The sequence below is a fragment of the Aythya fuligula genome, chromosome 5 (genome assembly GCF_009819795.1).
Source record: "Aythya fuligula isolate bAytFul2 chromosome 5, bAytFul2.pri, whole genome shotgun sequence".
In the NCBI taxonomy this organism is placed as follows: Eukaryota; Metazoa; Chordata; class Aves; order Anseriformes; family Anatidae; genus Aythya; species Aythya fuligula.
Window position 1 is genome coordinate 36,732,119 of NC_045563.1, and position 26,160 is coordinate 36,758,278.

The 26,160-nt window shown below is 48.1% G+C and overlaps 1 protein-coding gene across 2 annotated transcripts; it reads right to left on the reverse strand.

Annotated features, from left to right (window-relative positions):
- Window positions 1-242: 242 nt before the first annotated feature.
- On the reverse strand, window positions 243-23,163 carry PLEKHD1 (pleckstrin homology and coiled-coil domain containing D1). 2 transcript variants are annotated; one of them, XR_004253311.1, is made up of 14 exons: window positions 22,760-23,163; window positions 17,124-17,217; window positions 16,522-16,611; window positions 15,952-16,028; window positions 12,542-12,633; window positions 10,354-10,406; window positions 8,320-8,414; window positions 7,425-7,518; window positions 6,160-6,338; window positions 5,275-5,407; window positions 4,500-4,644; window positions 2,470-2,619; window positions 2,052-2,317; window positions 243-1,848 (listed from the first exon to the last, which is right to left on the reverse strand). XR_004253311.1 is itself a non-coding variant. In XM_032188307.1 (13 exons), the coding sequence occupies exons 1-13, from the start codon at window positions 22,906-22,908 to the stop codon at window positions 2,157-2,159; spliced, it is 1,512 nt and encodes a 503-aa protein (XP_032044198.1). In that variant the 5' UTR covers window positions 22,909-23,163; the 3' UTR covers window positions 243-2,156. The 2 variants fall into 2 exon arrangements, 1 of the variants encoding a protein (XP_032044198.1); XM_032188307.1 differs by having other exon boundaries at window positions 243-2,317.
- Window positions 23,164-26,160: the final 2,997 nt, after the last annotated feature.

The following is a 26,160-nucleotide window of genomic DNA, read 5'->3' on the forward strand; positions in this document are numbered from 1 at the left end:
GCTATACACATTTTAAAGTGCAGAGGCTCAACATAGTAAATAAGGTGGAAGCGGGTAGCAAGGGTGAAAGCGTTTTACGTACAGTCCTTTTGGAGGTGATACTCAGCATGTACAGCAACACAGTGAAGCACAGCAAGTACCCTGGCAGTAAATGTGTGTCACGGCGATTTGTCTCAATTCCTGCAGAGGCAATTTAACGTCATTTCAGTAATGGTGTGTCAAGAACACACAGGAATTCATTCTAGCATCCACATAACTTTTATTTATTTATTTATTGCTGTCAATATGCAGGGTAAAGGAAGACCCGCTGTGGCCACCTCCTGAGTACAATAATTGTGTAAATTCTGATGTCGTGGCATTTGATGGTAATAGACCAAAGGGGCTGCATTCACAAGCCACTGGGTGATTTTCCTAACTGCCTGGGCTGCAGATGAATTCTTTGGCTGTACTCTTGTCTGTACTTTCCAGCACCACTCAACAAAGACCTTGTAACTGGAAAATAGCCAGAGATGATGTTAGGGCAGTGCAAAGGGAAAAAACAGCTCTGGACTGGTAACGAATTAATTTGGTGGCCAGAAGCACAGCCTGGGGCTGGCCTGTGTCACAGCCCACACAGGGCAGGCTATTAGCCCCTTGGTGTCACTTGGCACAGAGGGCATGTGCGATAACCAAGGGAACTGGTGAGCATTACAGCCCTGAGAAGCCCAGTAAACCTGCACTTAAGATTCCCAAGCCCCTCTACTGCTAGATTCATCACCTTTGTATCTTTTATGGCTTTGTTTCCTGATTTTTATCACAGGGATAAGTGCTTGTCACAGGCTTTGTAAGCACTAAGCAGTGCACAGATAATTACTAGCCAGCTACTTGCAAAAAGGAGTAGTGGGAGAGGCTGTAAGGTTTGCACAGCAAAGCCATCCCTCTTTTGTAACACACAAGATAACCACCTGTAGGCCAAATCCTCTGCTGTAATAACCTTGTGGTGAGCACTGGGGAACACACAGAGGCCAACCAGAAGCCCACCGCTGAACAAGCTGCCCCCAGCGCCTCTCTCATTACAACCTTGACTTGCTGGAGGCCCAGGCTGAACCAAGATAGCCCAGGCTGCAACTAAGAGAACTGGTAGAGAGCAGTACAAAGTCCTGGGTACAGACCATTCACTGCAGCCCACACAGAGGTGGATTTCCCCACAGCTGCACTGCCCTGACATCCTGCTGCTGACAGCGTTTAAGTTGCAAAGTCGTGGCAGGTTTCATTGCTGGACAGTCCTTATCCACCTGTCCTGAAGCTTGTTTTCCAGAGGTGATGAGGAAGCCATCAGACCTGAGTCAAAGACTCCTACACATTGAACTTGCCTGTAGATAGCACCTTCTGTACATAGCTGTGCTCCTCCTCCCAGCAGCGACATGGCCAGCTGTTCCAGTGCAAAAAAGTGCAAAGGTGGCCCCAGGATGTTGTAACCACAGCCAGTACAGCATTACCCTCCCTCCAGCTTGCAGCAATGCTGCTGAGTTACCTATAGGATCTACTTTGCATGTGATTCTTCTTGGAGCCAAATCCACAGCATCCCCAGGTTGCCTTCACCTTGCACTGCTGCCGCTTGCTTGAGATGTTGCTGCACCAGGAGCTTGCCCCGTGGCTGATATTACAGCCTGTGCCTGGAAGGCGGGGGCTGCTGCAGTCTTCAAGAAGTGTGCCATGAAGCATGCTCCATGGAAGTACTGATGAGCGAGCCAGTTCCTAGCAGAAATCAGGCAAAACAGGGCAAGCTCTGCTGGCTCGGGTGGCTGCTCCAGCTGGACCACGGGCTAACGACGGGTTTCTCAGAAGCACTCGTGTCGGACAGGCAGACTAGGCAGGAAAGAAAAGAAGAGGCACTTTCTAAGCTAAGGTCGGTGGTCACTGTCACATGGTATCTTGGCAAAATATAAGCAGCTGAAGCAGAGATGTGATCCGCAGTGGTCAGCAGGGAAGGTCTGCCAGGCTACGGGGAGCATCCAAAGTAAAGCAAAGCCACTAACTGAGGGAATTGCCTACACACAACTTCCCCTCACCTTCCTCACCAAAGGCATATCTCCCTTCTGACCCTAGTGCCTGATGGCTTAGCTTTTGCAGAGCTGAATGGCAAGTTGAGATCAGAAGTCCCCTCCCAGCAAGAGTCACTTTTCGTTCCCTGAAGCTGAATCTTTTTGTGACCTCATGATTTGGTAGAGAGTCTCGCGGAAGTGCTGGTGCCGGCTCAGTCTTTTGGCTGCCTCCTTCAGCTCCTCAATGTTTTCAGCTTCTGCATGCGAGAAGATGAAGGACTGGGACTGCTTCACTGAAACAAGAGCAGCACAGAAAGGTCAGCACGCTCAGCCAGGGACACAAACCCAAGTTTCAACAGAGCACACAAGCTTCTACTATCTGAAGTCGATAGTAGAAGCTATCTGCTTCTGCAGGACATGGAGGAAGAAGTTGCCCGATACCTACAGTCATTCCATGAAGTGCTGGTTCTCCGGCGGTGAAGGCGGCAGCTCTTTATGCGGCGAGTGGCAGCCTTGTGGATGTACACCGAGTTCTTCATGATCACAGGCATCTTGGCCTCCAGCTCAGCATTGCGGATGCACTCTTCAAAGAACCCTGAGGAGAGGACACCACTGTGAGCAATGAATGACACTGCAAGCAAAGAACCAGGCAAGAGGGATTGCACTTGCTGACAGACTGAGCCAAGTGGTGGCTCAAGTGAAACACTTGCCCATATCTTCACAGACAAAAATCTATGAAGCTCCAGAACATCACCAAGTTCAGAACAACAGAAACCTCCAGTGCCATAACTCAAATTAGAGAAAGAATGGCAACCATCCCTTAATCCATCCCACAGTTTTAATGATTTAACCGCTGGAAGGCAGTTTACTCTCTCTGATATTAAGATTAAACTTATCAGCTCTCTCAAAACAGAGAGCTCTGAAGCCTGGCTGGTTGCATTTTCCTTGAAGAAATTCTAAAGCCAGAGAAGCCTAGCTGGGGAAATAGAGGAGTTAGAAACACTGTCATGCACACCCAGGTGTGCCGTGCACGGCCAGGGATTTCTTAATAGCATAGCAAATACGAATACATGCACGCGTTACAGGCTCTGTGCAAAGCCCCACATCCACCAAACTCAGACAATGCTTTCCTGTCCATAGCAGTTGCTTTTCTTGCCCAGGTTCATTTCCTTTTTCATTTCCTTTTTCCTGCCCAGGTTCATTTCTTCTTATGGCCTTTTCATGGTCTAATCATTCTCTGCAATTCCTCTCTTGCTGCCCTCATAGATTCCTGCCTGTATAGCTGGTCATCTTGCTGTTCGCAGGGCTCAAATGCTAATGCTCCCCAGCTCTGCTGTCAAAGGGCAGCAGAGAGCTGCAGCAATCACCTGCAAGGACTGAGCAATCTGTACTGGGACTGGTACTAAAGAAAACATTGTTCTTTTGAAGAAAAGAGCCTCCAAACTTCAGAAACGTGTGTCAGGAGACATTCAGTGCCAGAGGTTACTCACAGTTGCCCTGTGCAGGTAGCTCAGCTCTGATTGAAAGCTGAGCTCAACACAGCCATTTTAGCTCTGTATTCTTGCCATGGCTCCTAGCTGCTGGCATGAAGTTCAAAATCAAGTCCTTTGCCTCAGTTTAGGAATCTGATGGAGAAACTACTGAATAATGTTTTATATATACATATAGTGCTCAGAATGCCACAAGACTTTTTGATTTTTCCCTCCTGGCCCAATACATCCACGTTTCACTGCAATGAAGCCTTAACTGTACAGACACAGCATCTCTATAATGGCTTCCCCCTGCACTACACTTGAGGATGGAAAACAAGGAAGACTTCTCCCAGATTAAGCTGTTGATATCAATTCCCAAACATGGCTCAAGCCAGATTCCAGGCCAGCACCCCATCTTACAAAAAAGCAAACAGACAGGGATAGGCTGCAGGGAACCTGAGGCTTACACCTCACCCGTGGGTTGCAGTTGTCTCAGCACAGCAATGCTGGGCTGATGCAGTGATTCAGCTCTGACTCAGGATCCAAAGTTTACCTGCTTGGTGACCTACCAGCACATTGCTACAGCAGCCGTGGTGCTCCTTACACTGCTGATGTTCCAGGAAAGAGGGCTGAGAAAAGAGACTGGGGGAACCAGAGGACTCCCATAAACTCAGGCCAAGTCAGTCTTTCCAGCTCTGCCACAACTTCCCTGTTTGACCTTTTGGAAAGCATTTACGCCTCTTTCTGCCACTAGGTTTCTCTTCCACCACACAGGGAAGGCTGGAATAATCTTTCACTGCTTTGAGGATGAAACACCAAGTGTCTGCATAGCACATTTTGACTCCTCCAAAGGGAGGTGGAGTTGAGGTACAAAGAACCGGGAGAGAGCACCAGGTGCAGCCTTGCTAATTTGGGAACCTCTTTTTGAGTCTGGAAAGATGGGTACAAATATTTCCTCTCTGGGAGCTTGCTCATCAGTACAGAAGATGGATGATTGACTTACTTCTCAAATGGCTGACATCTGCTTTCATCTTCTCCTCTTTCTCCTTGTTGCGATCCAGAGAATTTAAACCTTGCTCCAAGCGCTGCAACGCTTCCTCAGCTTCCCTCAGTCTCTTCTCCAGATCCATGCGCACCTTCACCTCAGCCTGAGGAAGATGAAGAGAACAAGAACTCCTGAAAACAGCTTGTGTATCTCTCCCTGCAACTCACAAGGCTTGCAAGGGACACAAAGCAGATGAAAATTAAAAAAAAAAAAAAAAAAGTGAAACGAATAAAAATAACATAAGACAACAAAAGAATTGTCCCTCGTGTCTTCAGATAATCTGAATTTGAAGTCCAGATTATTTTAGGAATTCTCCCTTACTCTGAATTTTCTTTTCACATCTGCACTCTCGTTGTATGAACCATGTGGAATCAGAGATGGCATTTCAGCACATGAATTCATACCTATGCAAGTAGCTGAAGCTGAGCAAGAACAGGAGGCCACCTTTTCATCTGAGATGAACTTGAGATAAAGGCAGTCAATTCCCAAAATGGGGTGGGTAGTTCTTAGTTTCAGAAAGAAAATACAATTAATAAAACAGAAATAAAGGGTAATATGAGTAGTAGTTTAGCAACTGAGAATAACTCATACAGCTTAGGTCAACTTAGCTTTAGTTTGGCCAAGTGGGATGCTAAAGGATAAGAAAATCTTGGAGGTGCAGGGAAAAGATGAGATGGGGGATGATCTGAAAAGGAGGTGCGAGACCTGGATATGTGACAGACACAGGCGGTACCTTGAGGTCCCTCTCTGTCTGCTGCTTCTCCGCGGTCAGCTCTGAGAGCGAGTTCTGCAGCGCCTGTGACTGGGAAGAGTAAAACTCCCGCTCCTCCTCCAGGGCTCGGGACCTCTCCTCATTCTCCTTCATCCTGGTGTATGGCACAGCAAAAAGAAGATCACCATCCCCACCCCTGCACAACTCACAGAGAGGAAGGGGCTCAATGCCGTGGTGAGGCACATTTAACTACCTGGCTACCCTGAGCAAAGAGGCACTAAAGGGAGCATTATCTGCCTTCCGCTTCAATAACACAGGCCTGGCTGGAAAAGTAGTCAGTTCTTGATCTGTGGGGTCTGTCCTCAAACTGCCCTCAAAGAGGTCCACAAGCACAAGATACTTCTAGTGGACAACTGCATGAACACTGAACAGATTCATAAGTCTCAGTCCTGATGTGAAAGGTGCAGGCCCAACGGCAGCAAGGAGTTCAGTGGCCCTTCCTCACTCTGCCCATCCTCTCTGAAGCATTCACAACCTGAACTCCTGACGTGGGAACTAGATGGGCTTCCAGCCTTGTTCTGTGCTGGCAGCTACAAAGTAAGTCAGCAGATAGCCACGTCATTTGGCACCACAAATCCTGACCAAGGCAGAAATATCCTCTTTCCTTTACCACAGCCAGAAGTTGAAATTATGAAGTCTCTCACCTGTCTGCAGGTCTCAGGGTCAGTATGGGAACAGTTTTGAAGTGATCCTAGTTTAAAGCCTGGAAATATTAACCATACTCTTTATGATTGCCTCCCATCTGCCATGAAGAAAAACTACCTCTTTCCCACAACGCCTTTCCCACTGGAAGGCATCTTGTTCCACCTCCCTGTCTCCATGTAAGAGCCTCTGACCCCACTTCACCTCTTCTCTGCCAGGAGTTTCTCCTCCAGAAGCTGTTGCATCTTCTCTTCAATCTGTCGCAGGCTGCAGTGCAGTCCCCAGCTGGGGCTTTGCTCCTTGTTAGGGCTGGTTGGAGGTGGGAACTGGTTTTCATTTTCTTCCATCATCTCCAGCATTTGCTGCTTTTCCAGGGAGAGCTCCTTGAAGAAGGACAGAAACTATGAGCATCAGTCAACTCTAATATTTCTGCTCCTTTTCCTGCCTGGCACCTTACTGAGTTCCTCCACACTTACATTCACATTCCTCATTCAAATTAAAACCAGAGCAAAAAATCTGTTGTTTTTTTTTTTCCCCCTTAAATCTGTTTTCACCATAGCCTTTGCTATGCAAGTGGGAGAGAACCTGGAGGCACCTGGAGTAGAAATGCTCCTTCCTTAACTTTCCAGATCTTTTTTCCTACCCACAACTGTGGGCAAGGAGAAAACTTCAGGAGGAGCATCAGATTTTGGATCAACTTTCAGGATCTAACAAGATCATTAAAGATTACATTGAGGCTTCAGCAGGCTAGCTGTGTGGAAACTTTGCAAAAATAATATTAATTTAGAAAAGCCACTTTTCACCTGTCCACCAGAGCAATACTGAGTAAATAAAGGGTTTTATATATCAGCACTCCATTTCCTAAATTGCTGTACAATATATGATTCCCTGGGAACCATGCTCCAATCTATGAATGAGGAATGCCTCACGGCTGCTCTAAGTCAAGGCTTATGGAGCTGCTGTTCAAAAATCAGAAAGCTCCCACAGAAGATTATAGCCTTGTTGGCCAGAAGGGCTCTGGGAGTCTTTAGTCCAGCTTCCTGATCAGAGCAGGCCTGTCAGCACAGCAAGATTTGATCAGCTGTGGCTTTGTATAGCTGAGTCTCAAAAAAATTTCCAGGATGGAGATCCTTCAACCTCTCCCATTGCCTGTTTGGTAGAAAATCTCTCCCAGTGTTCAACCCGAGCTTCCCAAGCTACATGTTATGTTTATTGCCCTGCATCTCTTCATCTGGCACTGCTGAGAAAGGTTTGGCTCTGCAGGGCTCGTCGTCACTTCCAGTCATTTCTGAAGAGGATTTTATACCTCATATCATCTACTGAATGAATTGGTTCATCTGCACAGGGCTTAACTCTGACACTAGCAGATGTTGGATTCATTCCACGGACAGCACTGCTGTCAGTCCTGGTCAGTTCTCGAGGGCTGTTCCCATAACGCTGCCATTCAGAGCAGAGACGCGGTCACTCACCTCTAGGGTTTTCTGTAAGGACTCTGTCAGGCTTCGCAGCTCTTTCTTTTCTTCCTCCACTCCTTTAAGGGAGCGGGCTGTGAGCTCTAGCTCCCTAAAGAAGCAGAAACAGTGACAGCTACTGCAGGGGAACACTAGCCCTGCACACTCAGACTGTGCAGGCTGTGGACTTCTAATGCAGGACCTTCTACTGGTGGCTGGTATGGGCACTATGAGTCAGGAATTTCAGACAGGAGTGTGCCTGACCTGAAAGCATCACACCTTGAACACACTAGAGGCATCCAGGGACCTGGCTGTGCCTCCTGATGGTTAAAAGAGAGCAATGGCAAAAAATGCCCTTTTCAACACTCAGAGAAAACCACTTGGATCTTCCCTTTTCTAAACATTTGTTACTACTACTTTGTGTAGTGTAACTCTCAGAAAGACAAAATTATTCTTGAATAATTTATTATTCAAAAATTATTCTTAGTGAGACAACTTCAACCTCCACCCAGTGTCATCCAGCTGAGCATGAAAAACCAGACTGAGATGTCTGGAGCCTGCATGGCTGGCAAGAATACAAGCTGTATCAGGTGCTGAAATTCTCCAGCACCTGTCACTTGCCATACTGCCCCAGCTAACCTGAGGACTGCTCACGTCCCAGCTCCTTGGAAATGATGTTGCTGAAGGCCTGAGCAACAAACAAAATTAAGCTGTAAGCTACTGGTCACACAGCTGATAGCAAACGCAAGTACTCATATCTCAGCCATTCATCTTGTGGTCAATAGTGCATTTACCTCTTTTGTACACAGACAAAATTGGTGGCTTTTATGTGTGGCCTGATTCACAGCCACACTAGTGCTTCTACTGAGGGAGCCGGTGTCCTTTCCCTGCCCTTTCCAGTTTGCTCCCTTACCGCTTGATCTGCTCCTGCTCCAGCCGCAGCTCCCGTACCACCTCTTCAAACTGCTGCTTCTCCGCTTCCAGAACCTGGTTCAGGCGTTCCAGTTCCTAGACCAAAAGAGGAGACAGGAGGGTACTCTGCCAGCACGCTTCAAAGTCATGAGCAGCTTTCCTGTTAACAAAGCCTGTCACTTTTCACATGCACTATGCAGAGCCATCAGCTATCTGATTTCAGCACACTTTTGTCCAGGGGCATTTAGAAGGAACTAGAGGTTGGTTGAGGATTTCCAGACATTCAGAAGACCCTGACAAATCATCAGGCACCTGGAAATCCAACACATGCTGCCTGCACAGATCAGCTCTGCTCCATGCATATAAAAGGTCCAAAGCCTCCTGGGAAAGGTGGGCTCTACACACACATAGCCTTTCCTCCAGGCACCCACATGTGCAGGCACAAAGCCTGGAGAGGAATACGTCAGGATGGTACTTGTACCAGCTCAAACATGGCACTCGTACCAGCTTAACCTCATTTTCCATTCCCACTGGGACAGGAAAAACACAGACCGCACAGTTACAGCTTTGCAGTTCGGTCAGCCTGGCACTTTGGACTAATAAAGCACTGCTTAAAGATTTCTGATTACCTCAAGCTAGCCACATGGGGTGAAACAGTCCCTTCTAGTCTAGGAGAAGCTGTCATACCAAGACCTACCAGGGGCATTTACCAGCCTTCTCTCCATCTGCAGAAGAGGAGATTGGGACAAAGCACAGCAAGGGTCCACCTCCTGCCTTAGCTGCTAGGCAGATCTCCTGCCGCAGGCCCACGCAGGTCACAAAACAACACTGGTGCCAGATAAAACTCATAAGACTCTTGATCCGTGACACGCACGTGACTCTTGTGCCACGTGCAGAGGCATGGTTCAAACTGCTTTCCCAACATATTGCTCTGAAGCCTCCAGGCTCACAGCAGGTCAGACCACTGCAGTCCTGTGAGCTATGTAGTCCTCCATCACAACAAAGTCCTTCACGCTAACCTGGCCCCATCTGCTCCTTGTGGGCAATGAAGATACCATGAATGGCTTTGTAAGGACAGGGATTTGTTCCAGAGTCCTTGGACAAGAACATTTCCCTCCCTGTGGCTGCAGGTAGTGCAGCAGGCTACCTCACCAGATAGGGATGTCTCCTTGTAAAGGCAGAAGTAGCTTAGCACTGGAGAAATGTCCAAGACACCAAGTGTCCTTTAGCTCTACAGAAATGTAGGCAGGAAAAACACAGGCCTGAGAAGTCTAGGTCAGCATTGCTGTCTTTTGCCAAAGAGGGGCCACAGTTGTTCTGGATTAATTGGAGAAGAGAACACGTGGCAGTTTGTAAGACTGCAATATGGTGATCTATGTCCTTGAGAGCCATATAAGAGGAAAATATATTTGCAAAGCAGCTTTGCAATAACTTTACGATGATTGTATAAAAACTAGTATAGATTTGGTGTAAATACATGAATGAACCGTGTTTACTAGATAAACAAAAAGGTTAGGAATAGCTTGAAAAACAATAATAAGCTTGATCAGTTAACGTATAAAAGACTGGTGCCCTGGTCTTTCTCTAGAGCAATGTTTGTTATTCTCCCCATCTCTGTTGAGTCCAAAGAACAAACCTGATTGCTTTTTGTTACTCCTTCTTTCTCACAATGGCATCCCTACACTAGAACAATGTCAGGTCTGTTTTCTAACTCTGTAGATGGACAAGTCGATTGTCACAGCCTTCTTGAATCCAGCAAAGAGCAAGTATTTAATTCACCTGGAGACATCAGCAGGTGAGGGGTGCAGCAAACATGCTGTGTGGAAACAGCCTGGGACTGGGGATCAGGGACACTGCTCCAGGGCTGATCCCATGGCACAGCCCTTATTTCTCTTTTCACCCACAGTGCCCAGGGAATGGCAGGAAAATTTTGGCTCCACTGCCTCCCTGTCTGGACTCTGGTGTGCCCTCAAACCAGCAGCAAACCTCCCAGCCCTGCCCCATGGAAGCAGAAGGGAATTGGTTTGACACTCACCTCTTTCTGCTCCCTCTGCAGACACAGCTCCTCTGTTTCTTCCATCAGCTTATCTGCAAACACACACACACAAAGGCCAAACACAGAGAAAAGCAATTTATATCCCGGGGATGTTTATAAGCATGAAGCACTGACGGGAGCTTGTAAGCGCAGCGCTCCCTATTGCTCCATGCATATCTGTCTGAGAGGCTCCAAAGGCTGAGATGACACTAATGGGATGCTCGGTAATTTCCCTCCTGCCAAATAACTTAAACTAAGCAATCATATTAATGTGTGCTCCATCTAAGGGTTCCTCCCAAGTGCATTAACAAACTAACCTTCACCACCCTCTAGCTGAGCTAGGAAAACATCCTCAGCTCTGCTTCACACATAAGGGAGCGGAGGCACAGAAGGGCTAAGTGGGCACGCAGAGTCACTCACAGCACGGCAGCAGGCTGTTCTCCCCATATGTCTCAGTGCCCTGCCCTTGCCCTCCCAGCACATCACCCTCTCCTTTAACCTCTCTAGGTTAAACTGGGAGAAGAGGTCTCACAGCCTCCCCCAAGTCTAGAGGGGCCTCCAAGGCATACTCCAAATAAATTCTGCTGAATGCACGGCGGGCTGCTGCCCATACAAACAAACCTCTCATCATACTAAACCTTGCTAGATTTACTAGATCTTACTTTACTAAATTCAGTAAGAAAAACTTTGCCCTGAATTCAAAGGTCTATAGGGTCCATAATGAAACCTGTGAAGTAGATGTGTCTGTCTACTTGGTTTACCTTGGATAAAGAAGGTATTCAGGTTTGTTATTAAATTGTAAGGTAAAAAGCACTGTGGTCTTTTAGAGTTACAATATGCTCTGAACCAACAGGAAAAAAAAAAATATTCTGGGGAGGTTTAAGTTGTCCTAACCATGTTTATGTGCAATGTTAAATAGAGACAAAAGTATAATCAATTGTTCTGTGATATGAGTGTAAGGGGAGTTAAGTCAACAGAAAACAGCACTGATGTTTTATTCTGGTGATCCTAACTCATATGAATCAATCTACGTAGATGTTAGATGGCTTGAGACTAAAAAGAGGTGTTAAATAACAACCCTTTAGAGCTATTCCCTACAGTGACGTCTTAAAGCCTCTTGTTCATCATGTTCCCATTACACACGCTTTGAGTAGAGGCTTGCTTGTTTTTAGAACTGACTTTGGGTTTAGTCATAAAGATTGATAGCTGGGTTTTGTTGTTAGGTTTCTTTGTTTTGTTTTACCATACGGACATAAATATCCAGGATGGCTTTGTGTGCAATTATGAAGAAGGATTATCTTAATATATTTAAACAAAACTAACTGCAAATAGATTATAGTTGCAGAGCCTGGAGAAATCAATCCTCTGGGAAACCTGGATCCCAGCTGGGCGAGGAGGGGAGATGGAAGGTAACCCCATGGGGATGCAGGAAATTCCCCAGAGCAGGGATGAAGGGCAGTGTTTCTGTTCTCCAAAGGTCCTTGAGCTGGTGCCAGTAGCAGCGCCTGACCTCAAAACTTAACTACAGGATGGACACAGATCACTGACGATGAGGTTAATGAGGCAGAAACGTCATCAGTTAAATAGGAATAAATATAGAATTGCTGTCAAAAGAAAGTAACCAACTGTGAAAATTCACCAGCTGAGGATAATCTTGTCAAGGACCAAAAAAATACAGTGAAATATGTATTTTACATTCCAAGTAACTCTGGTTTGCCACAGAGTGCTTTTTCCTCTGTTCCTCCATCACCTCCTCTTTTATCATACTGTGATCCTCTTCAGCCTTAAGCAATTTTTTCTGCTCTGGTGTTTGCAAAACAACATTTTAACAAAAGTTTCTAACTTTCCACCTGTCTCTCCAGGTCCTCCTCTCAGCACTCCCTATTATCTCTGTGATCAATGTGTAAAGTGTGGAGCCACAGGGCAGAAAGGCTATTGCACCTCTCTTGAGGAACGCTCCACTTAACTTAGGAGGCATCTGAGGTAAAGAGGCTGCTGCCCCTTGGCTCTTGCTACAGGCAATGTGGGTAGTGACGGCTGCACCACTCAGGGCAGTCAGAGCACCCAAGGTATTGCTATCCAGAGGTTGGTTTCTGAGTAAGGAATTGGACTACGTAACTTCCAGAGGTTTCTTCTAGCCAATTGGCTATTTGGGGTTTTACAGCATTTAGAGGCAAGAGTTTCCTACCTAAATATTCCTGTTTCTCCTTGGCCAGCTGCAGTCCCTGAGCCTCCAGGCTCTCGATCATGGCTTCTCCCAGCTGGGCATTCTTCCAGGTACTAGAGAGAGCAGACAAAGCAGACAGTAAAAGAGAGCTAAGGGTCCCACAGAGAGAGGCAAAGGGCTCAGCCTAGCAATCTACCAAGGAATTTAAACACAATCTCTCAGTGGGGATTGTGATTCCCTAAATTTTTCTCTGCAAGTGACTTGGAGAACTTTTCCTGATGTTCAGTAAAAGGAAGTTTACAGGAGCTGTATATCAATACCACACAGCTACTCAATCGTTTCTCCAGTGCTTTGGAGATTTCTATATTAAACCTAGTCCTGAGCACCCTCCAGACCAACCCAGCACATGCACAGCCTCCAGCTGCAATAGGATGTACCTGGAACGCACTAAATGAATCCTAACTTCTCATAGACCAGTGGCATTGTCTTCTGCTTTTCCAATATTTTGCTGGTTTAGCTACTTTTCCACTTCAAACATTAACTACGTGTTGTCCCCTTCCCACAGCCTTGTATCCTCAGCCTTTCTGGTATCCATCCTGGAACCAATCAATCCCTCCTCCACTCAGTTTGTACACCACTAGAGTTTGGTGCCTGGCCCTACATTGAGGTAAGTGCCTCTCCCTGTGAAAGCATTGAGGAACCAGAGATAAAAAAGCCAGATGAGAAACTGGCAAGTACAGAGAGTTAAAGGTAGCAGGCATATTCGAAGAGTACCTTGCATTATTGCAGCACCACTGGCCAGAGGATCTCAAGGTCTCTTGAAAACATTATGAAACTAAGCTGCATAAAAGGCCTGTGGAGCAGATGCCCATTAGGGACTGCGTTGATGGACAGAGTGGGCTTCAATACAGAGACTAAGTAACGAAGGACACTGACGTACAAATCAAAAGAGAACCACAGTTTGCTGTTCACTTCTATCCACGTTCCATTAGCAAACAGCACCTACATACATAAAATACATGAAATGCATATGTAAAATCAATTCCAATCTATTTATATAGGTGCACATACAGGAACAGCAACTGCTGCCCAGAAGTTTTGTCATCTTTGTTAAATCATAAGGGAGCCTATGAATATTAAATACCTGTAAGCTTTCCTGCATCAGGCCTCTTTGTGAGCCATTGGAGACTGTGGCCTTTTGGAAACTATAAGTTGGCAACCTCTTACAAAACAATTTCAAGGCAGCCTGTACTTCGTCTCTTGCAAAAGCCAAATACATTAAACACACATTACTCTAGGGACCAGGCAACTCACACTACTAGCAGCCCAGACACTACCTTGTGCTCTTTGCAGGCAGCTGGGTTTCTTTTCAGCTAACGAGCATCTAGGATATTTCCAAAGTGCAGAGGAAATTAGAATGCTAATTAAAAAGGTGATGTTTTGCCCACAGGTAGACATCTTCAACCTGAGTGAGAATATGTGGGTGTGAATGTGTGTTTTTCCACTAATGTGCTCTGATGTAGGAAGAATCTGATCCCAAAGAAGCCAACAGCAAACAACTCAAGCAGGGGAGGTAGAGTTTATCATATAATTACACGGAGGGTTTTAAAATGGCTGCAGCTTTTAAGGGGTCTATTCATTAGATTCGTTTTTTCAGCGTTCCCTCCCCAGCCTGACACGTTTCCCTGTCTGTAGCTCAAAGGTAGCAACACCCACTGCTGTGTAACTTGCCAGATGTAGCCATAGCACTGCAGTATTTAGGCTTTTATTCCTTTTATCTGCTGGAACCAGTGCCTGAGTGCAACCACACCTGTAGTGCTACACAGATGCTCACTATGGCTAAGGGGGCAGCAAACTAGTGCTTTGTTATTTTGTTCTTCTTACCACATGAGCTTTTGTTAGTAAAAGCCACGTTGCTTGAAGTGCTGGAAAGCACAGCATCAGAAAGGCTGATGATCCTTTTGCAGATGGGCGTCCATATTCCAGTCCTTTTGAGGAGGGGACACCTCTGCAGCTTTGCCTGCATTTTACCTTTCCTGGGAGCATCCACAACCAGTTTCTGGAGGCACTTAGTACTTTGTGGTCCACAGGACACGTGGACCATGCTCCCTCTACCTAACACCCCAGGCTGGATCATCATCTGTATATGGGGGTGAGGAGACAAGGGACACAGAGTATGGCCCCACAGGGAGACAGACTATCTGAAGGCAGAGCTGCCTCAGTAGGTGGCGTGAGGGTCAAGAGCGTAGTTTGGCTTAGAGCAACAGAGATAGGGAAGGGACCTTTGCTTAGGAGACAATAGGAAGCAAGTAGGAAACGGCATCATGAGGGATTTCACACACATCTAGTCAGCAGTAGAGGTACCTGAGTCTGAGTTGGCTCTTACCCTGAAGTAGCCGCAAATATCTTCCAGAAAATGAGGGAGAAACAGGGCAATCCAATTTTGTCCTCCTTTTTTTTTTTTTTTTAATGTCAATCTCAAAGCAAAATTACTTCAGCAGCACATCACGTGCTCACATGTGGTATGGCAACAGTTGGCACATTGCTCAGAATACGCTCTCAATCTTATCCTCAGCTGGCCACATCCCAGCTCATGCCTTTCTCCACACAAAAGAGATGATGATTTCTTTCCCATTGCCCACCAAGGTAGGCTGTGTAGGGACTGCCACCATGGGCACGGAGGTCTTTTGTACTCCCACCTTGATGCTTTTTACACACTAATATAAATTGTGCAGTCACTGCTTGTTGTCACACAAAGGCCATCACTGGCAGTAACCAAGCAGCACAGGGGCTGCATCACCATCTTTCTCCCCTGCAGGTTGCAGAAGCAAAGAAGGGAAGCCACCACCCCATTGCCTGTTTTAAACTCCGGTGCTGGGATACTGAGGCAAGGCTTGCAGAGGAGGGTGGCTCTGAAACGAGCAGCCAGGCAGAGCTTGCTTGTGAGAGCCCAGATACACCCCTTCCCTCCCTCATGCGCTTTGGAGGTGAATTTGGCCCCCAAATTACTGCCTACCTGAATGGTAGGTTCTGCCCTACAAGTTTCTTGCTCTGCAAGTTTCTACCCACCCGGGGAAATTCACATCCCTTTTTAAGCACTGCCTCTTCCTGCACCTGCTGAGACTCAGAGCTTCTGCTAAGCCCCAGGTCCCACATCTCTGAGACCAGGGAGAGGGACAGCAGGTCCTGGGTGACAGCCCAGGTTTGTTAGCCAAGAGTCACCACACTGTACGCCGACACAGGAAGCATTCTGTCAGTTTTACGGTGTTGGTATTTTAGGAAAGGATGGACCCAGGAGGCAAGTGAGGGTCTCGCTGGTCTTGGGGAGCTTCTCTGCCTCCCCACAGTCCTTCTAGTCAAGCTTTTTCCTCTTTATCCCTTATATGTCTACAGAGAAGATCAAAGAGAAGAAGGAACAGAAAGCAGCTTACACTTTTCCAGACTCCTGCAGCATCTCCAGCCACTGAGCCTGCTCAAACTCTGACTCGGCTGCTAGAACAATGTTACCCTGGAAGAGGGAAGGGGAGGGGAAAGAAACCCAGATTAGAGAGACTGGTGCCTTACACGAGCTGCACACAGCTATGGCAGGAGGAGGCTCACACCTCTGCAGGAGGCATCACGCCAGACCGAACATGGCCCAGGCCTACCACACATTCGTGCTTGGAGAGAGATGCACACAGCAAGAGCTCGTAGAAAGAATAAAGGGATAGGGGGGGAATAAGGGGAAATGAGCTCTTGGGCTCCCAGATTTCCATCTACTTGTTTGCTAGTATACTGTAATACCTGCTGTCAAAAGGAGGAAATTTCCTTGTTGGCTGTCAAAGCAGGGGCAGTAGCAAAGCCTCGAGGGGACTTTATATGCTAAGCCACCCTCCCTCCCAGGATAGTTTGCCCAGAGAGGGTACACAGACATTGGCAGAGTGGGAAATCCAGCTCTGCTCATGAGCAATAAGTGTTTTGGGGTTTTGTTTTCCTTGAGAAAGAAAAAAAAATCTACTTACGTGGAAGTCTTCATGAGAGATCTTTATGGCGTAAGGCATGCTGGGCTCTTCTTTGGGTTCCACGATGCAGCCCCCTAGGGGTATGACACCCTGGGGATGAACCAGAGCACTCCAATCAGTCAGCAAAGTCAAGTATCACCCTTAATTAATCAGGAACTGAACAACCACCCTTGGTCACTTGTGGGCCCCTGCCCTGCCTTGGACATCCTGGCGTGGTGATACACGCAGCTTCTGAAAAGCAGAGGGACTCCCACCACCACCACCAGGAGACCTCCAAGTGGTATCTGAAAGGACATAAACACGCATTCAGCTTGGAGGGGAGGATGCTGGTTAAAGCACAGAGGTGGGAAGGTGTTCTATCAAGGAGAAGGTGATCTCTTGACAGGGGCAGACGCTGTGGAGTGGTAAGGTAGCACAGAAATGTTGTGCATCCATTACCCTCATCCGTAGGTCAATGCCCCAGACTGACACAACTCTCACTTTTTTTTGGAGGCTTCCCCAGATCTGCAAGCTTATGCCTTAGCTCTTCTTGACTTGATAGTCTAACGAAAAAGAGAAGCTAGAAACAGCGTAACCCTCTCTCCCTTACAACCACTGCTAACCTTGGGGTGGATATTGAAGTATTTATTGCTTTCAAAGTTCTTCTTCTCACTCTCAGCATAGTAGAGCAGGAAACTCTCCTTAATGATGAAGAACCTGTAAGACAGAAAAGAAACAAAACTCTGCTAGAACAGAGCTCTTGGTTCACAGCACAAATGCCCACCTATAGCTGCTTTCTGAGCAGAGAAGTTGACCAGTCCTACCTAACCTACATGCGGGGTGCCTCAATTTCCATCCAAAGGCAAGTGCCAGTGCTTAACAGTAAGCGCTAAGTTCCAGTGCCTTGTGCTTCCACACTGCACACGCTGGTGTTGAAAACAAACTATGGCATCATTTACTGGCAGGGGAATGGGACAGCAGTCTGCATCCAAGACAGGATCCCAGCCAAAGTGTTTTGATGTCTTGACCTGTGTGTATTCTGTCTAGCCTACATGGTGGCTTCAACCTCTTGGAAGAGAGCTGCTCCTTTCTTTTAAAGGCCCTCACGTGGGCTAAAAGCAACTAAAAGCTTGTTTTTGCAATCAGCTCCCTGCTGCCCTTTGTTCTCTCATTGTCCCTTGCCAGCATAAGCCAAGAGGGAAGTGTTCCCACTGTAACACTGAGTCATATGGCAGGGAGAGCCACAGGGGAGCATCCTCAAGCGACTCTCAAGGCAATGCGTTCGTCATGAGAGCACTCAGAAGCAGAAATAAATTTTAGAGATATTTTTAAGCAGAGCTGTTGGCAAAGTCTCCTGACACTGGCCTTTGTAAATAGAAAGGAAATTGAATTTTCTTCTCATATGCACCACATTAAGATGTGCCTTGTTGTACACAGTTAGCCTTAGGTATGTTCTGACAAGCACTGCACGGTAGCCACAAAACATCACAGCACCTGTAAACCAAGCCTCTAATTTACTGGAGCATGTCCTAAAATTGTAATTAAAGGAGTTCTGCTTTTAGCCTAGTTGGATGTTCAAAATGCCCCTAGGAGAGTGCCTCTTAGGAAACTGATGTTGCATTTACCCTGCAGGCAGTGGCACAGGGAAGAGAGATTTGACTTCAGTTCAGCCTAAATATCTGCAGCCCTCAAACATGCTGAAGAGCAGCTGTAAGGATGGAGACTGGTTTAGTAGGGAGCTTTCAAACAAGTAAATGACAAAGAAAATGTTTTGCAGTGTTCTGTAGAAGGACCTGCAGCAAGCTCCGGCTGCGGGCCTGCTTCAAAATGTTTAAGCGTGGCCGTCATTGAACACATTGAGCACATTTACACCCAGGTATGTTCACAATGCACAAAAAAAACAGCAGAAATTCAGATGCCCTGAGTTTTTTCCTTCTCCTTGCCCACTCATTTGTATCCATTTGTGTTGACAGAAGAGGTGGGAAGGAGCAGCCAGCTTGCTGCCTCAGCAGGACACTCTTCTCGCCTGATGCTCCAGGAACATCACGGTTGACTGCCTGAACTCACCTCTTGTTCCCAACCACAGCCTTGCAAAACCTCTCTGGACAGCACAGCGTGACAGTGCAAAAAACACTCTTCTGTGCTGAGCTTAGTTAGTTAGGAGAGGACCAAAATGGTGCTTGTGCCCCGTGCAGCCAGTCCAGCAAGGTCCCTGAGGAAGAACTAGTACCACTCGCCCTAGTACTGCATCTCTAGCCAGCACCACAGAACAGTTCTCTCGTGACAGCAGGCAGGGACATGGAGGAGCATCCCAGAGAAGGGGGGCAAGCAGCTCGCACAGCTCTGAGACCCAGGCAAACACAGGCCATTTGACAGATCTGGCACTAGGAGACATGCCTGATGGCGTGGATTCACCCAGGCTCCACCTCTGTGTGAAACAAGGATTGGTATTTTCTGGTATTTTTGCGTTAACAGAAAAGGCAGCCGTGACTCCTGCATCAGGATCAGAGTTGGATCATACTTTTTCGGATTCTCAGTGTTCCTGATAATCCCCGTATTACAGGTTATGCTCCAGTGGAAAAACAAACAAAAACAAGAGCAAAGCCCAGCACTGATCTCCCAGAATTGATGTGCCTCTGGCGGATTGATGAACTTTCAGATCCCTGACCTCATGGATGCAGAGAGAATCCATGGGGATTTGGAATGAAAACAGACTAAATAAGAGTTTTAAAAACGCAATAAATAACAGGGGGAAAAAAAGGCAAATAAGGAAGAACACTGTAAATCTGGTTAGCTGGTGGGCTGCTGCATTTGCTTATATTCTCTTTTCTATCCTTACCGGAAAGGCAACACCTAAAAACTCAAGACCACCACTTCAGCTTTGACATTCAGGACAAACTCTCTGTACAAAGATGCAGGGGTAATTGCTAACTGGGAGAAGGGAAGTTGCAGGACTCCAGAGGCAGATGGCTGCAGCAGCACCCAGGTGAGCAGGAAGGCCAAAGATGACCGAGGGGGAATGGGAGAGACACCCCAAGGAGTGGGCCTGCAGGGCTGGGGATGCTGGGCTCGTGTCTGAATTGAGCACAGGTGTGAAAAGGAAAGAAGAGGGAGTGGAAAGAAGAGGGAAACCACTGAAATGGCTGTGTAATTAAACTGGGATGGGGAGGGACAGCAACAAGCAGTGACTTGGTGTGAAGGCAGAGACGAGGTCTGCCAGGATTAGGCCTGCCAGACCCATATGGCAGGCAGAGATACTGATCTCTGGAGACAGAGCGCTGTCTTTGTATCGCAGAGGGCTAACGAGATTAATTAGCTAATCTTTGAGAAAGTTTTTGAAGTGACAGTGGCCCAAGCTAAGTACGTATATTACCACACTGCAGCAAGCTGGCCACGGGTCTCTGGGCACCAGCCCAGGAGCACACGCAGCAGATCCCAGCCCCAGTCCCTCTCCCTCGGGACAGATTGAGAAAACTACAGGAAAAGGACACAAGTGCAGTGTTTTCCTCCTTCCAGCAGCAGCCTGGCACCTCCAGTGGGTATAAGCACATCTCAGATGTATCAGCACACTTTGCCTTTTGTTCTGTACTCTTTTCAGTTCCCTGTGTTCCTCCTTGCTGTGAATGGCCACGCAGCAGGGACACACCTCAGGCTTTCATTCTGGACTCCACTGATGCTGCTGCCCATACAATGTGTGTACCAGGGAACAGCCTGAACTGTGTGCTCTTGGTTGGGAGGAAAAGAGTGCAGCTTTATGGGAAGAGGAAAGAGAACACAGCTTTCTGAAGCCAGAGAGCACTACTCTGAGAGATAGGATGCTGCTAATGAAATCTCCAAATCTGGGATTTCAATCACTAAGTCACCACAGCTCTGGACACTGTGCCTGGTTGTTTTCCTCTGATTTTATTTTATTTTTTATCCATTCAGTCTCCACCCTTCCTTTAAACAATTGGTTTTCTTCTCAGCATCTCCTGCAGCACTGTTGCTACAGCCAAATGAATGGGATCGAGCCAGTAAACATAGTTGCAGCTCTTAAAAGCCACACAGAGTGAGTTGCATGACTGATGGCCTGACGTGATCAATCCTCCTGCTTTATCTCCCTTCACTTGGAAAAGCTTTCCTCAGGACAGGGACTACTACCTCTGTCTAGTGCAAAATTATTTCACAGCAATGGCACAACCTGTAAATACTAAATAGATAAAGTGAGACAAAATAGATAAAATCCAATATTTCAGGACAAAATCTGCATTCCTCAGAGATCAGATCCCCAACTGTATCTAGCAGTAGTTTGTTTGTTTGTTTTTTTCTTAATTTAACCAGAAAGGAAACATCTCTTCTTCTTTTCATAGAATAATGCACTTACCCAGCTGTGCCTTGCTGGGTGTGTGGGGTGGGAAATGCATGAAATGCTCCTCATCCCCCACCGTAATGACTGATGGACAATGACATGCAAGACTTTTGAGTTTAGAGCGAACCAGTTCTGTGCCAAGAACTCTCTCTGCTTTCAGAGGAATTTCAGCAAACCCTCAGAGCTTGTGGCACGGCACATCCCCAGACACGCTGTGCCAGAAGCTCTGGGTTCCTCGCGCAGGACCAGCACCCTGCAGCCCGCACCCAGCTGCATACATCCATGGTCTGCCAGGGCCCAGGAGCCACCCCACTGGGTCTGATGGGGCAAAAGCTGGGCTGCAGAAGAGCCTGATGTGCTGGGGCTCCCCCAGGTAAACCTGTGCCTTCTCTGGCCCCTCCGACCCCGAGGCAGGAGGGCACCATCACACTGCTCCATGTGCTCCCCCTGCCCTGTGCCGATGTCTCCACACTCTCTGCTGCCAGGATCAGCCCATCCTTGGACCAGCTCTCCCTGCCCTCATCACTCCTCCAGTCCCACAGGCTTTTTGCTGTGGAAGCCACTCCTTACCAGGAGTCATCTCCCATTTACCAAACACCTTCCTGTCCCTGCTCCCCCAGGACCCTCAGTGGCCATGCTCGCAGCCAGCCTTCCACACTGCCCCACGCCTGCCTCCCCACATCCTCCCTCCCGCCATCACTAAAATATTTACAACTTGCTGAAGATGGGGATGACTTCTAGGAATAGAACAGCACTAAATAAATAATGACAGAGAGAGAGCAGAGCTGGGCCATTTGCCTGTAAGAAATTTTGATTAGGAAAAAAACCTTTTAAGAATGTGTCCTCCATAGCAAATTACCTTTCCCCTATGTTATTTTGCCCATTTCTCAGCAGCACAGTCACGTCAGCTTCCAGACACCATTCATTTAAATAGCAGTGCTTGTGAGCTGAGCAGGGAACACCGACACAAATTCTGTCCTTGGTGAAAACAGGCCATGCTTTCAGGAGAAAGAGCACAGCATAAAACCTGCATGAGTCCCAGATAGCCACAAGCACAAAAGCACTACTAAAGTACACTTTGATTCCTTGTGTCGACACTTCAGCAAAAGGCCGTGCTGCTTTTCAGCCCCAGGGGTAGCTCGGGCTTCCTGGGCCGCCTTTTGTTAGCAACTCATTTCTGCCTTTTCCCAGGGGAAAAGGGGGAAAAAAGGAAAACAGCATTACTTTGTGTTTCTGGCACAGTTTCCTCTGCTGATATCTACCAGAGGAGGTAGTACTACCAAGCTACCGAAGGAGGGCCAGTACTATTATCCTCCTTCTAAAGTTCATGACAACAATCCTGGGTCACAAAATCTCTCTCTGACAGCAGCAGGGTGAAAACACAAGTTTCTCGGCTGCTGGCCGTGAAACTGAGTGGCTTGCCAGTGACACCTAACAGCAGTGACATGAGTCTGCCTCCCAAGAATGCCAGAGGGCTTAATCCCTTGGGTCATGTACCCCCAGTGAGCAACAAGAGCGAGCCATGCCATGTTCCTGTGCTCGTACCCGTACGTGACCAGCCCTACCTCATCATTTGACAGCTGCTCTCCCGAGAGGCCCAGTGCTTCACGTACAGAAGTTGTGCCAGCTTTGCACCTCAGGCTGACCCACCACTTCGGTGCAATAGGTTGTACTTCTGCCCTTGGCAGTGTGCTAGCAAACCTTTCAGACCCCTTTCAGGATGCCCTTTGGGCAGAAAGAGGAGAGCACACTGGGGTCTGTGAGGCAGGCACAAGACAGCAGGGAAGCTCTGCCAAAGCTTCACCCCTCGTCCCTGCCTGGCTGGCTGCACTTGAAGAGAGTCTGAGCACACAGCCAACTCAGCCCAGCACCCCTTGGCTCTGTATTTCACCCCAGCACCCTGCAGCTTACCTCCTGGACCACTTGGCTGACTGCCTCCCGAAGGGTCTCTTCCAGAGCACGCCGTACAGCTGCACTTTGGTGCTGATGTCCAGGGCATCCGAATCTGCCTGGTCCATGGACGGAGAAGGGGACACAGAGCTGGATTTTGAAGCAAACATCGCAGATGGGTTTGGTTCCAACTCCCCCCTCTGCTTGGCAGCTCCGGGAAGCCGATTAAATGCGGCGAACCAGAAGGATGCAGCCAGCCACGCCGGGCGGCAGGCGGAGAGACTGGGCTACGGTCTGAATCAATACCGTGGCTGCTCAGCACTCAGTCAGTAATTCGCCCTGATGCACAGATGATGAGAGTCTCCTCATTGCGTATGGCTTCCCGATGCATTAAAGGCAGAGCACAACCCAGCCCAAAGAGGGAAGAAAAAAAAAAAAAAAAAAAAAAAAAGGAGCAAAGAAAGCCTGAGATCAGGCATACAGGAGGCAGACAGCTCACCAGACAGAAAGCAATACCATAAGCCAAAGGACCTCTGCACCAAAGGCAGCCTGGAAGGTTATTTCACTTGACATTGCAGCTCCCCAGGCAGGAACCAGGGCAAGGCGTTTTGCTGTCAGGCATCCCTTACTCTGACGCACACCCCAAAATCTCACGCTTGGAGGCAGCTGCTTCTCATTTGTCCTGCAAAAAAGGGGAGCAGAGCAGGAGCCAGCGAGCTCAATCAGCTTCTCTCTGCCCTGGGGAGGATTTTTCTGTGCCAGGCTGGCGCAGCCCACCCTGGGACATTGACGTGGCTGCTGGGTCTGTGCTGGGCAGCATCCAGGCTGCGTGCCTGCCTCATCCTTAAAGGGCTGCTCCTGCTGAGAGGCCGGGGATCAGAGAGCTGCCTCCCCCTGCATTTTGGGGTCTGCATATGGCAGGCACAGCTCCTGCCCTGCTTCTTGGGTTCCAGCTGCTCCTTGGCCACAGCAAAGGTGCAGGAATACGGCACAGGACTTGGGTGAGCCTCCACTCATCTCTGTCAGCACTCACACAATGAGATTTTGGTTCTGCTTCCTAGACACCTCGCTTTGGGGTCTCATGTAATCAGTACAGATGCATACATGCTGTGAGACAACCCCTCCCATTTGGCCTGTACCATCCCATTTGTACTGACGTTGATTGCCAATACACCAGCAGTGCTGTTGTTCAGAAGCAGCACCCCGCAGCCCTACAGTTTAGGACCAGGGGATGTGCCACATCACAGCACTGGACAGGGGCCTGCTCAGCTTTGCCTGGTGACAGAAAGCAGGAGCTTGGAGAGCATGTGAAGCCTCTGAAGCTGAGGAAACAGCCTGCCTGCTGGTCACAGGCCGCAGCTGGTGTGGGAGAAGTTACAGATGCAGGTCCCTGATAAATGTCGCTATCAACAGCCTGATGAGAGTCAGCAACCCCAGTGCTTTGTTACTTACCCTGGCTTTTTGGACCATACAGCATGTGTCAGGTAGCATCACAGCTCAAAGTGGCGTTGAGGGACAGGGTGGAGAGCAAGGGGCAGCAGCATTTACTGCCTCATCTCACCTGAGCCCCAACTCCTGAGCACCTCGCTGTGTCACAGGGAAGCAGCATTAGTGCTGTAGTGACCATCCCACCCACTGCACTAAAAAGAAAATACTCCTCATAACCAGAGCTTCGGGAGAGGGGAAAGTTTCCCTGGAATTATATTGCACAAATATAATAAATAATAATAATAATAATAATAATAATAAAGTATCCTGGGCCCAGCAGCACCGCCTTAACTTATAAGTGCACAGGGAAAAGCCAGAGAGCCCCTGCATAAAGATGTCTCTGCCCCTGGACACCAGCACCGACACAATGATTTATAGCAGTGACCTGGAGCGAGGAAAAACAGGCCTTCCTTCTTTTTATTTTAGAGATTAAGAGAGAAAGGATGGCTGTGGCTCACAGTGCTGGAAACGCAGGTATTGTCTGCCCTGAGGCCTCCAGGCCAAGTGAGGCACGGGGCAGTCACAGCATGCTCATCACAGGAGGCAGCTCCAGGGGAGGGGAAAAAGCAACTTGCTTACATCAAGTCTCCAAAAGAGCTAAAAACAGGCAAGAACTAGCAATGCTAGGGCAGGAATTAGCAGCAGGGTGAGTTCTGTAACCACTGATGCCCGGGACAAAGCAATTTGTAAAAACAGTGGCACACAGCATCTCCAGGGTGCATGTGCTAATCCAGTTACATCAGGGGCCTGCTTGAGGGAAAACGCAGGAAAGCAACCCAACAGGTTGCAAGTAAGGCAAGCAACTTCTCTCTCACAAACAGAAGGTAAGGGCCCAAGGGCCAGCCTACAGGTTTCTTGGCGTAACTTCTGCCAGGTGCCAAACTTACTTCCACCAGCCAGGAATTAGAGATCAAAAGAACAGCCTCATAAAACCTGGTAGGGGAAAAAAAGGATCCACCACAGGGCAAGCAGGGGGAGCCAGGTCCTGCAGAAGTGTCCTCTCCAAATCCCAGGAGACAAAGGTCCTTCAGGAAGCACAACCGAACAACCTTGTTTCTGATATAAGATCTTGGTGAAAAATAACAGCCCCAAAGCACGCAGACAGTTATATGATCAGTTTGGGGTTAACCTGGGGGCTCATTTATAAGGGCAGAGGAGGAAAACCCAAGCATACTGGGCCTCAGCAGGATAATCATTGAACAAGTGCAAAAATCAAAGCATGGTCACAGCCTGCACTGGAAGTAAGGGAAGACCCCAGGCCCACAGGTCCCTTCAGCACTGCTGTCACCACAGATTCCCTGGCCCCAAAGCGATGCAGAAGAGGACTTGAGGGACGATCACAGGTAGAGCTAACCCACAGCCTGACAGGAGACTGGAAGCACTTCACTTGTTTAAGTGAGAGCTGAGGGGAAAAATTGACTGCTCTCAAGTTTCAAGAGCTCTTTCCCCTCTTAACGTATTAGCGGAGGTCGATGCTTGCAATAAAGCGAGTGAGCGAGCTGGAGTTGGTCCTGAACAAGCGAGTGGATGTGTACCCACCACGGGCGGGGGGCTGAGGTGCTCGAGCACACGACGAGAGCGGCAGAGGTGGAAAGCCATCACTGGGCTGGATGCTACAAGCACAGCAGCCTGAGGCGGCCGTGCCTTCCAGGGGTACGGATTAGGCCTACTCTCTTCCTCCAAAACATTTGTTGCAGAGTAATAATTTAAAGACTTTCGATGGATGTTATACTCTCAATGGCTCTGAGGGAAAACACAGCTGCATGGCCTGCGGAGAAAGCACTGGAGCTTCGCTCAGAAAGCCTTCCTGTGGAAGAGATAGGTTGTACTGACAAGCAAATTATTTCCCTGCTGCTGTCCCTGGGTTTCCTACACACCAAGCCAATACAATTTTGCTTAAACTACTCAGAGGCAAGCAGCAGTGTGAGCTCGCA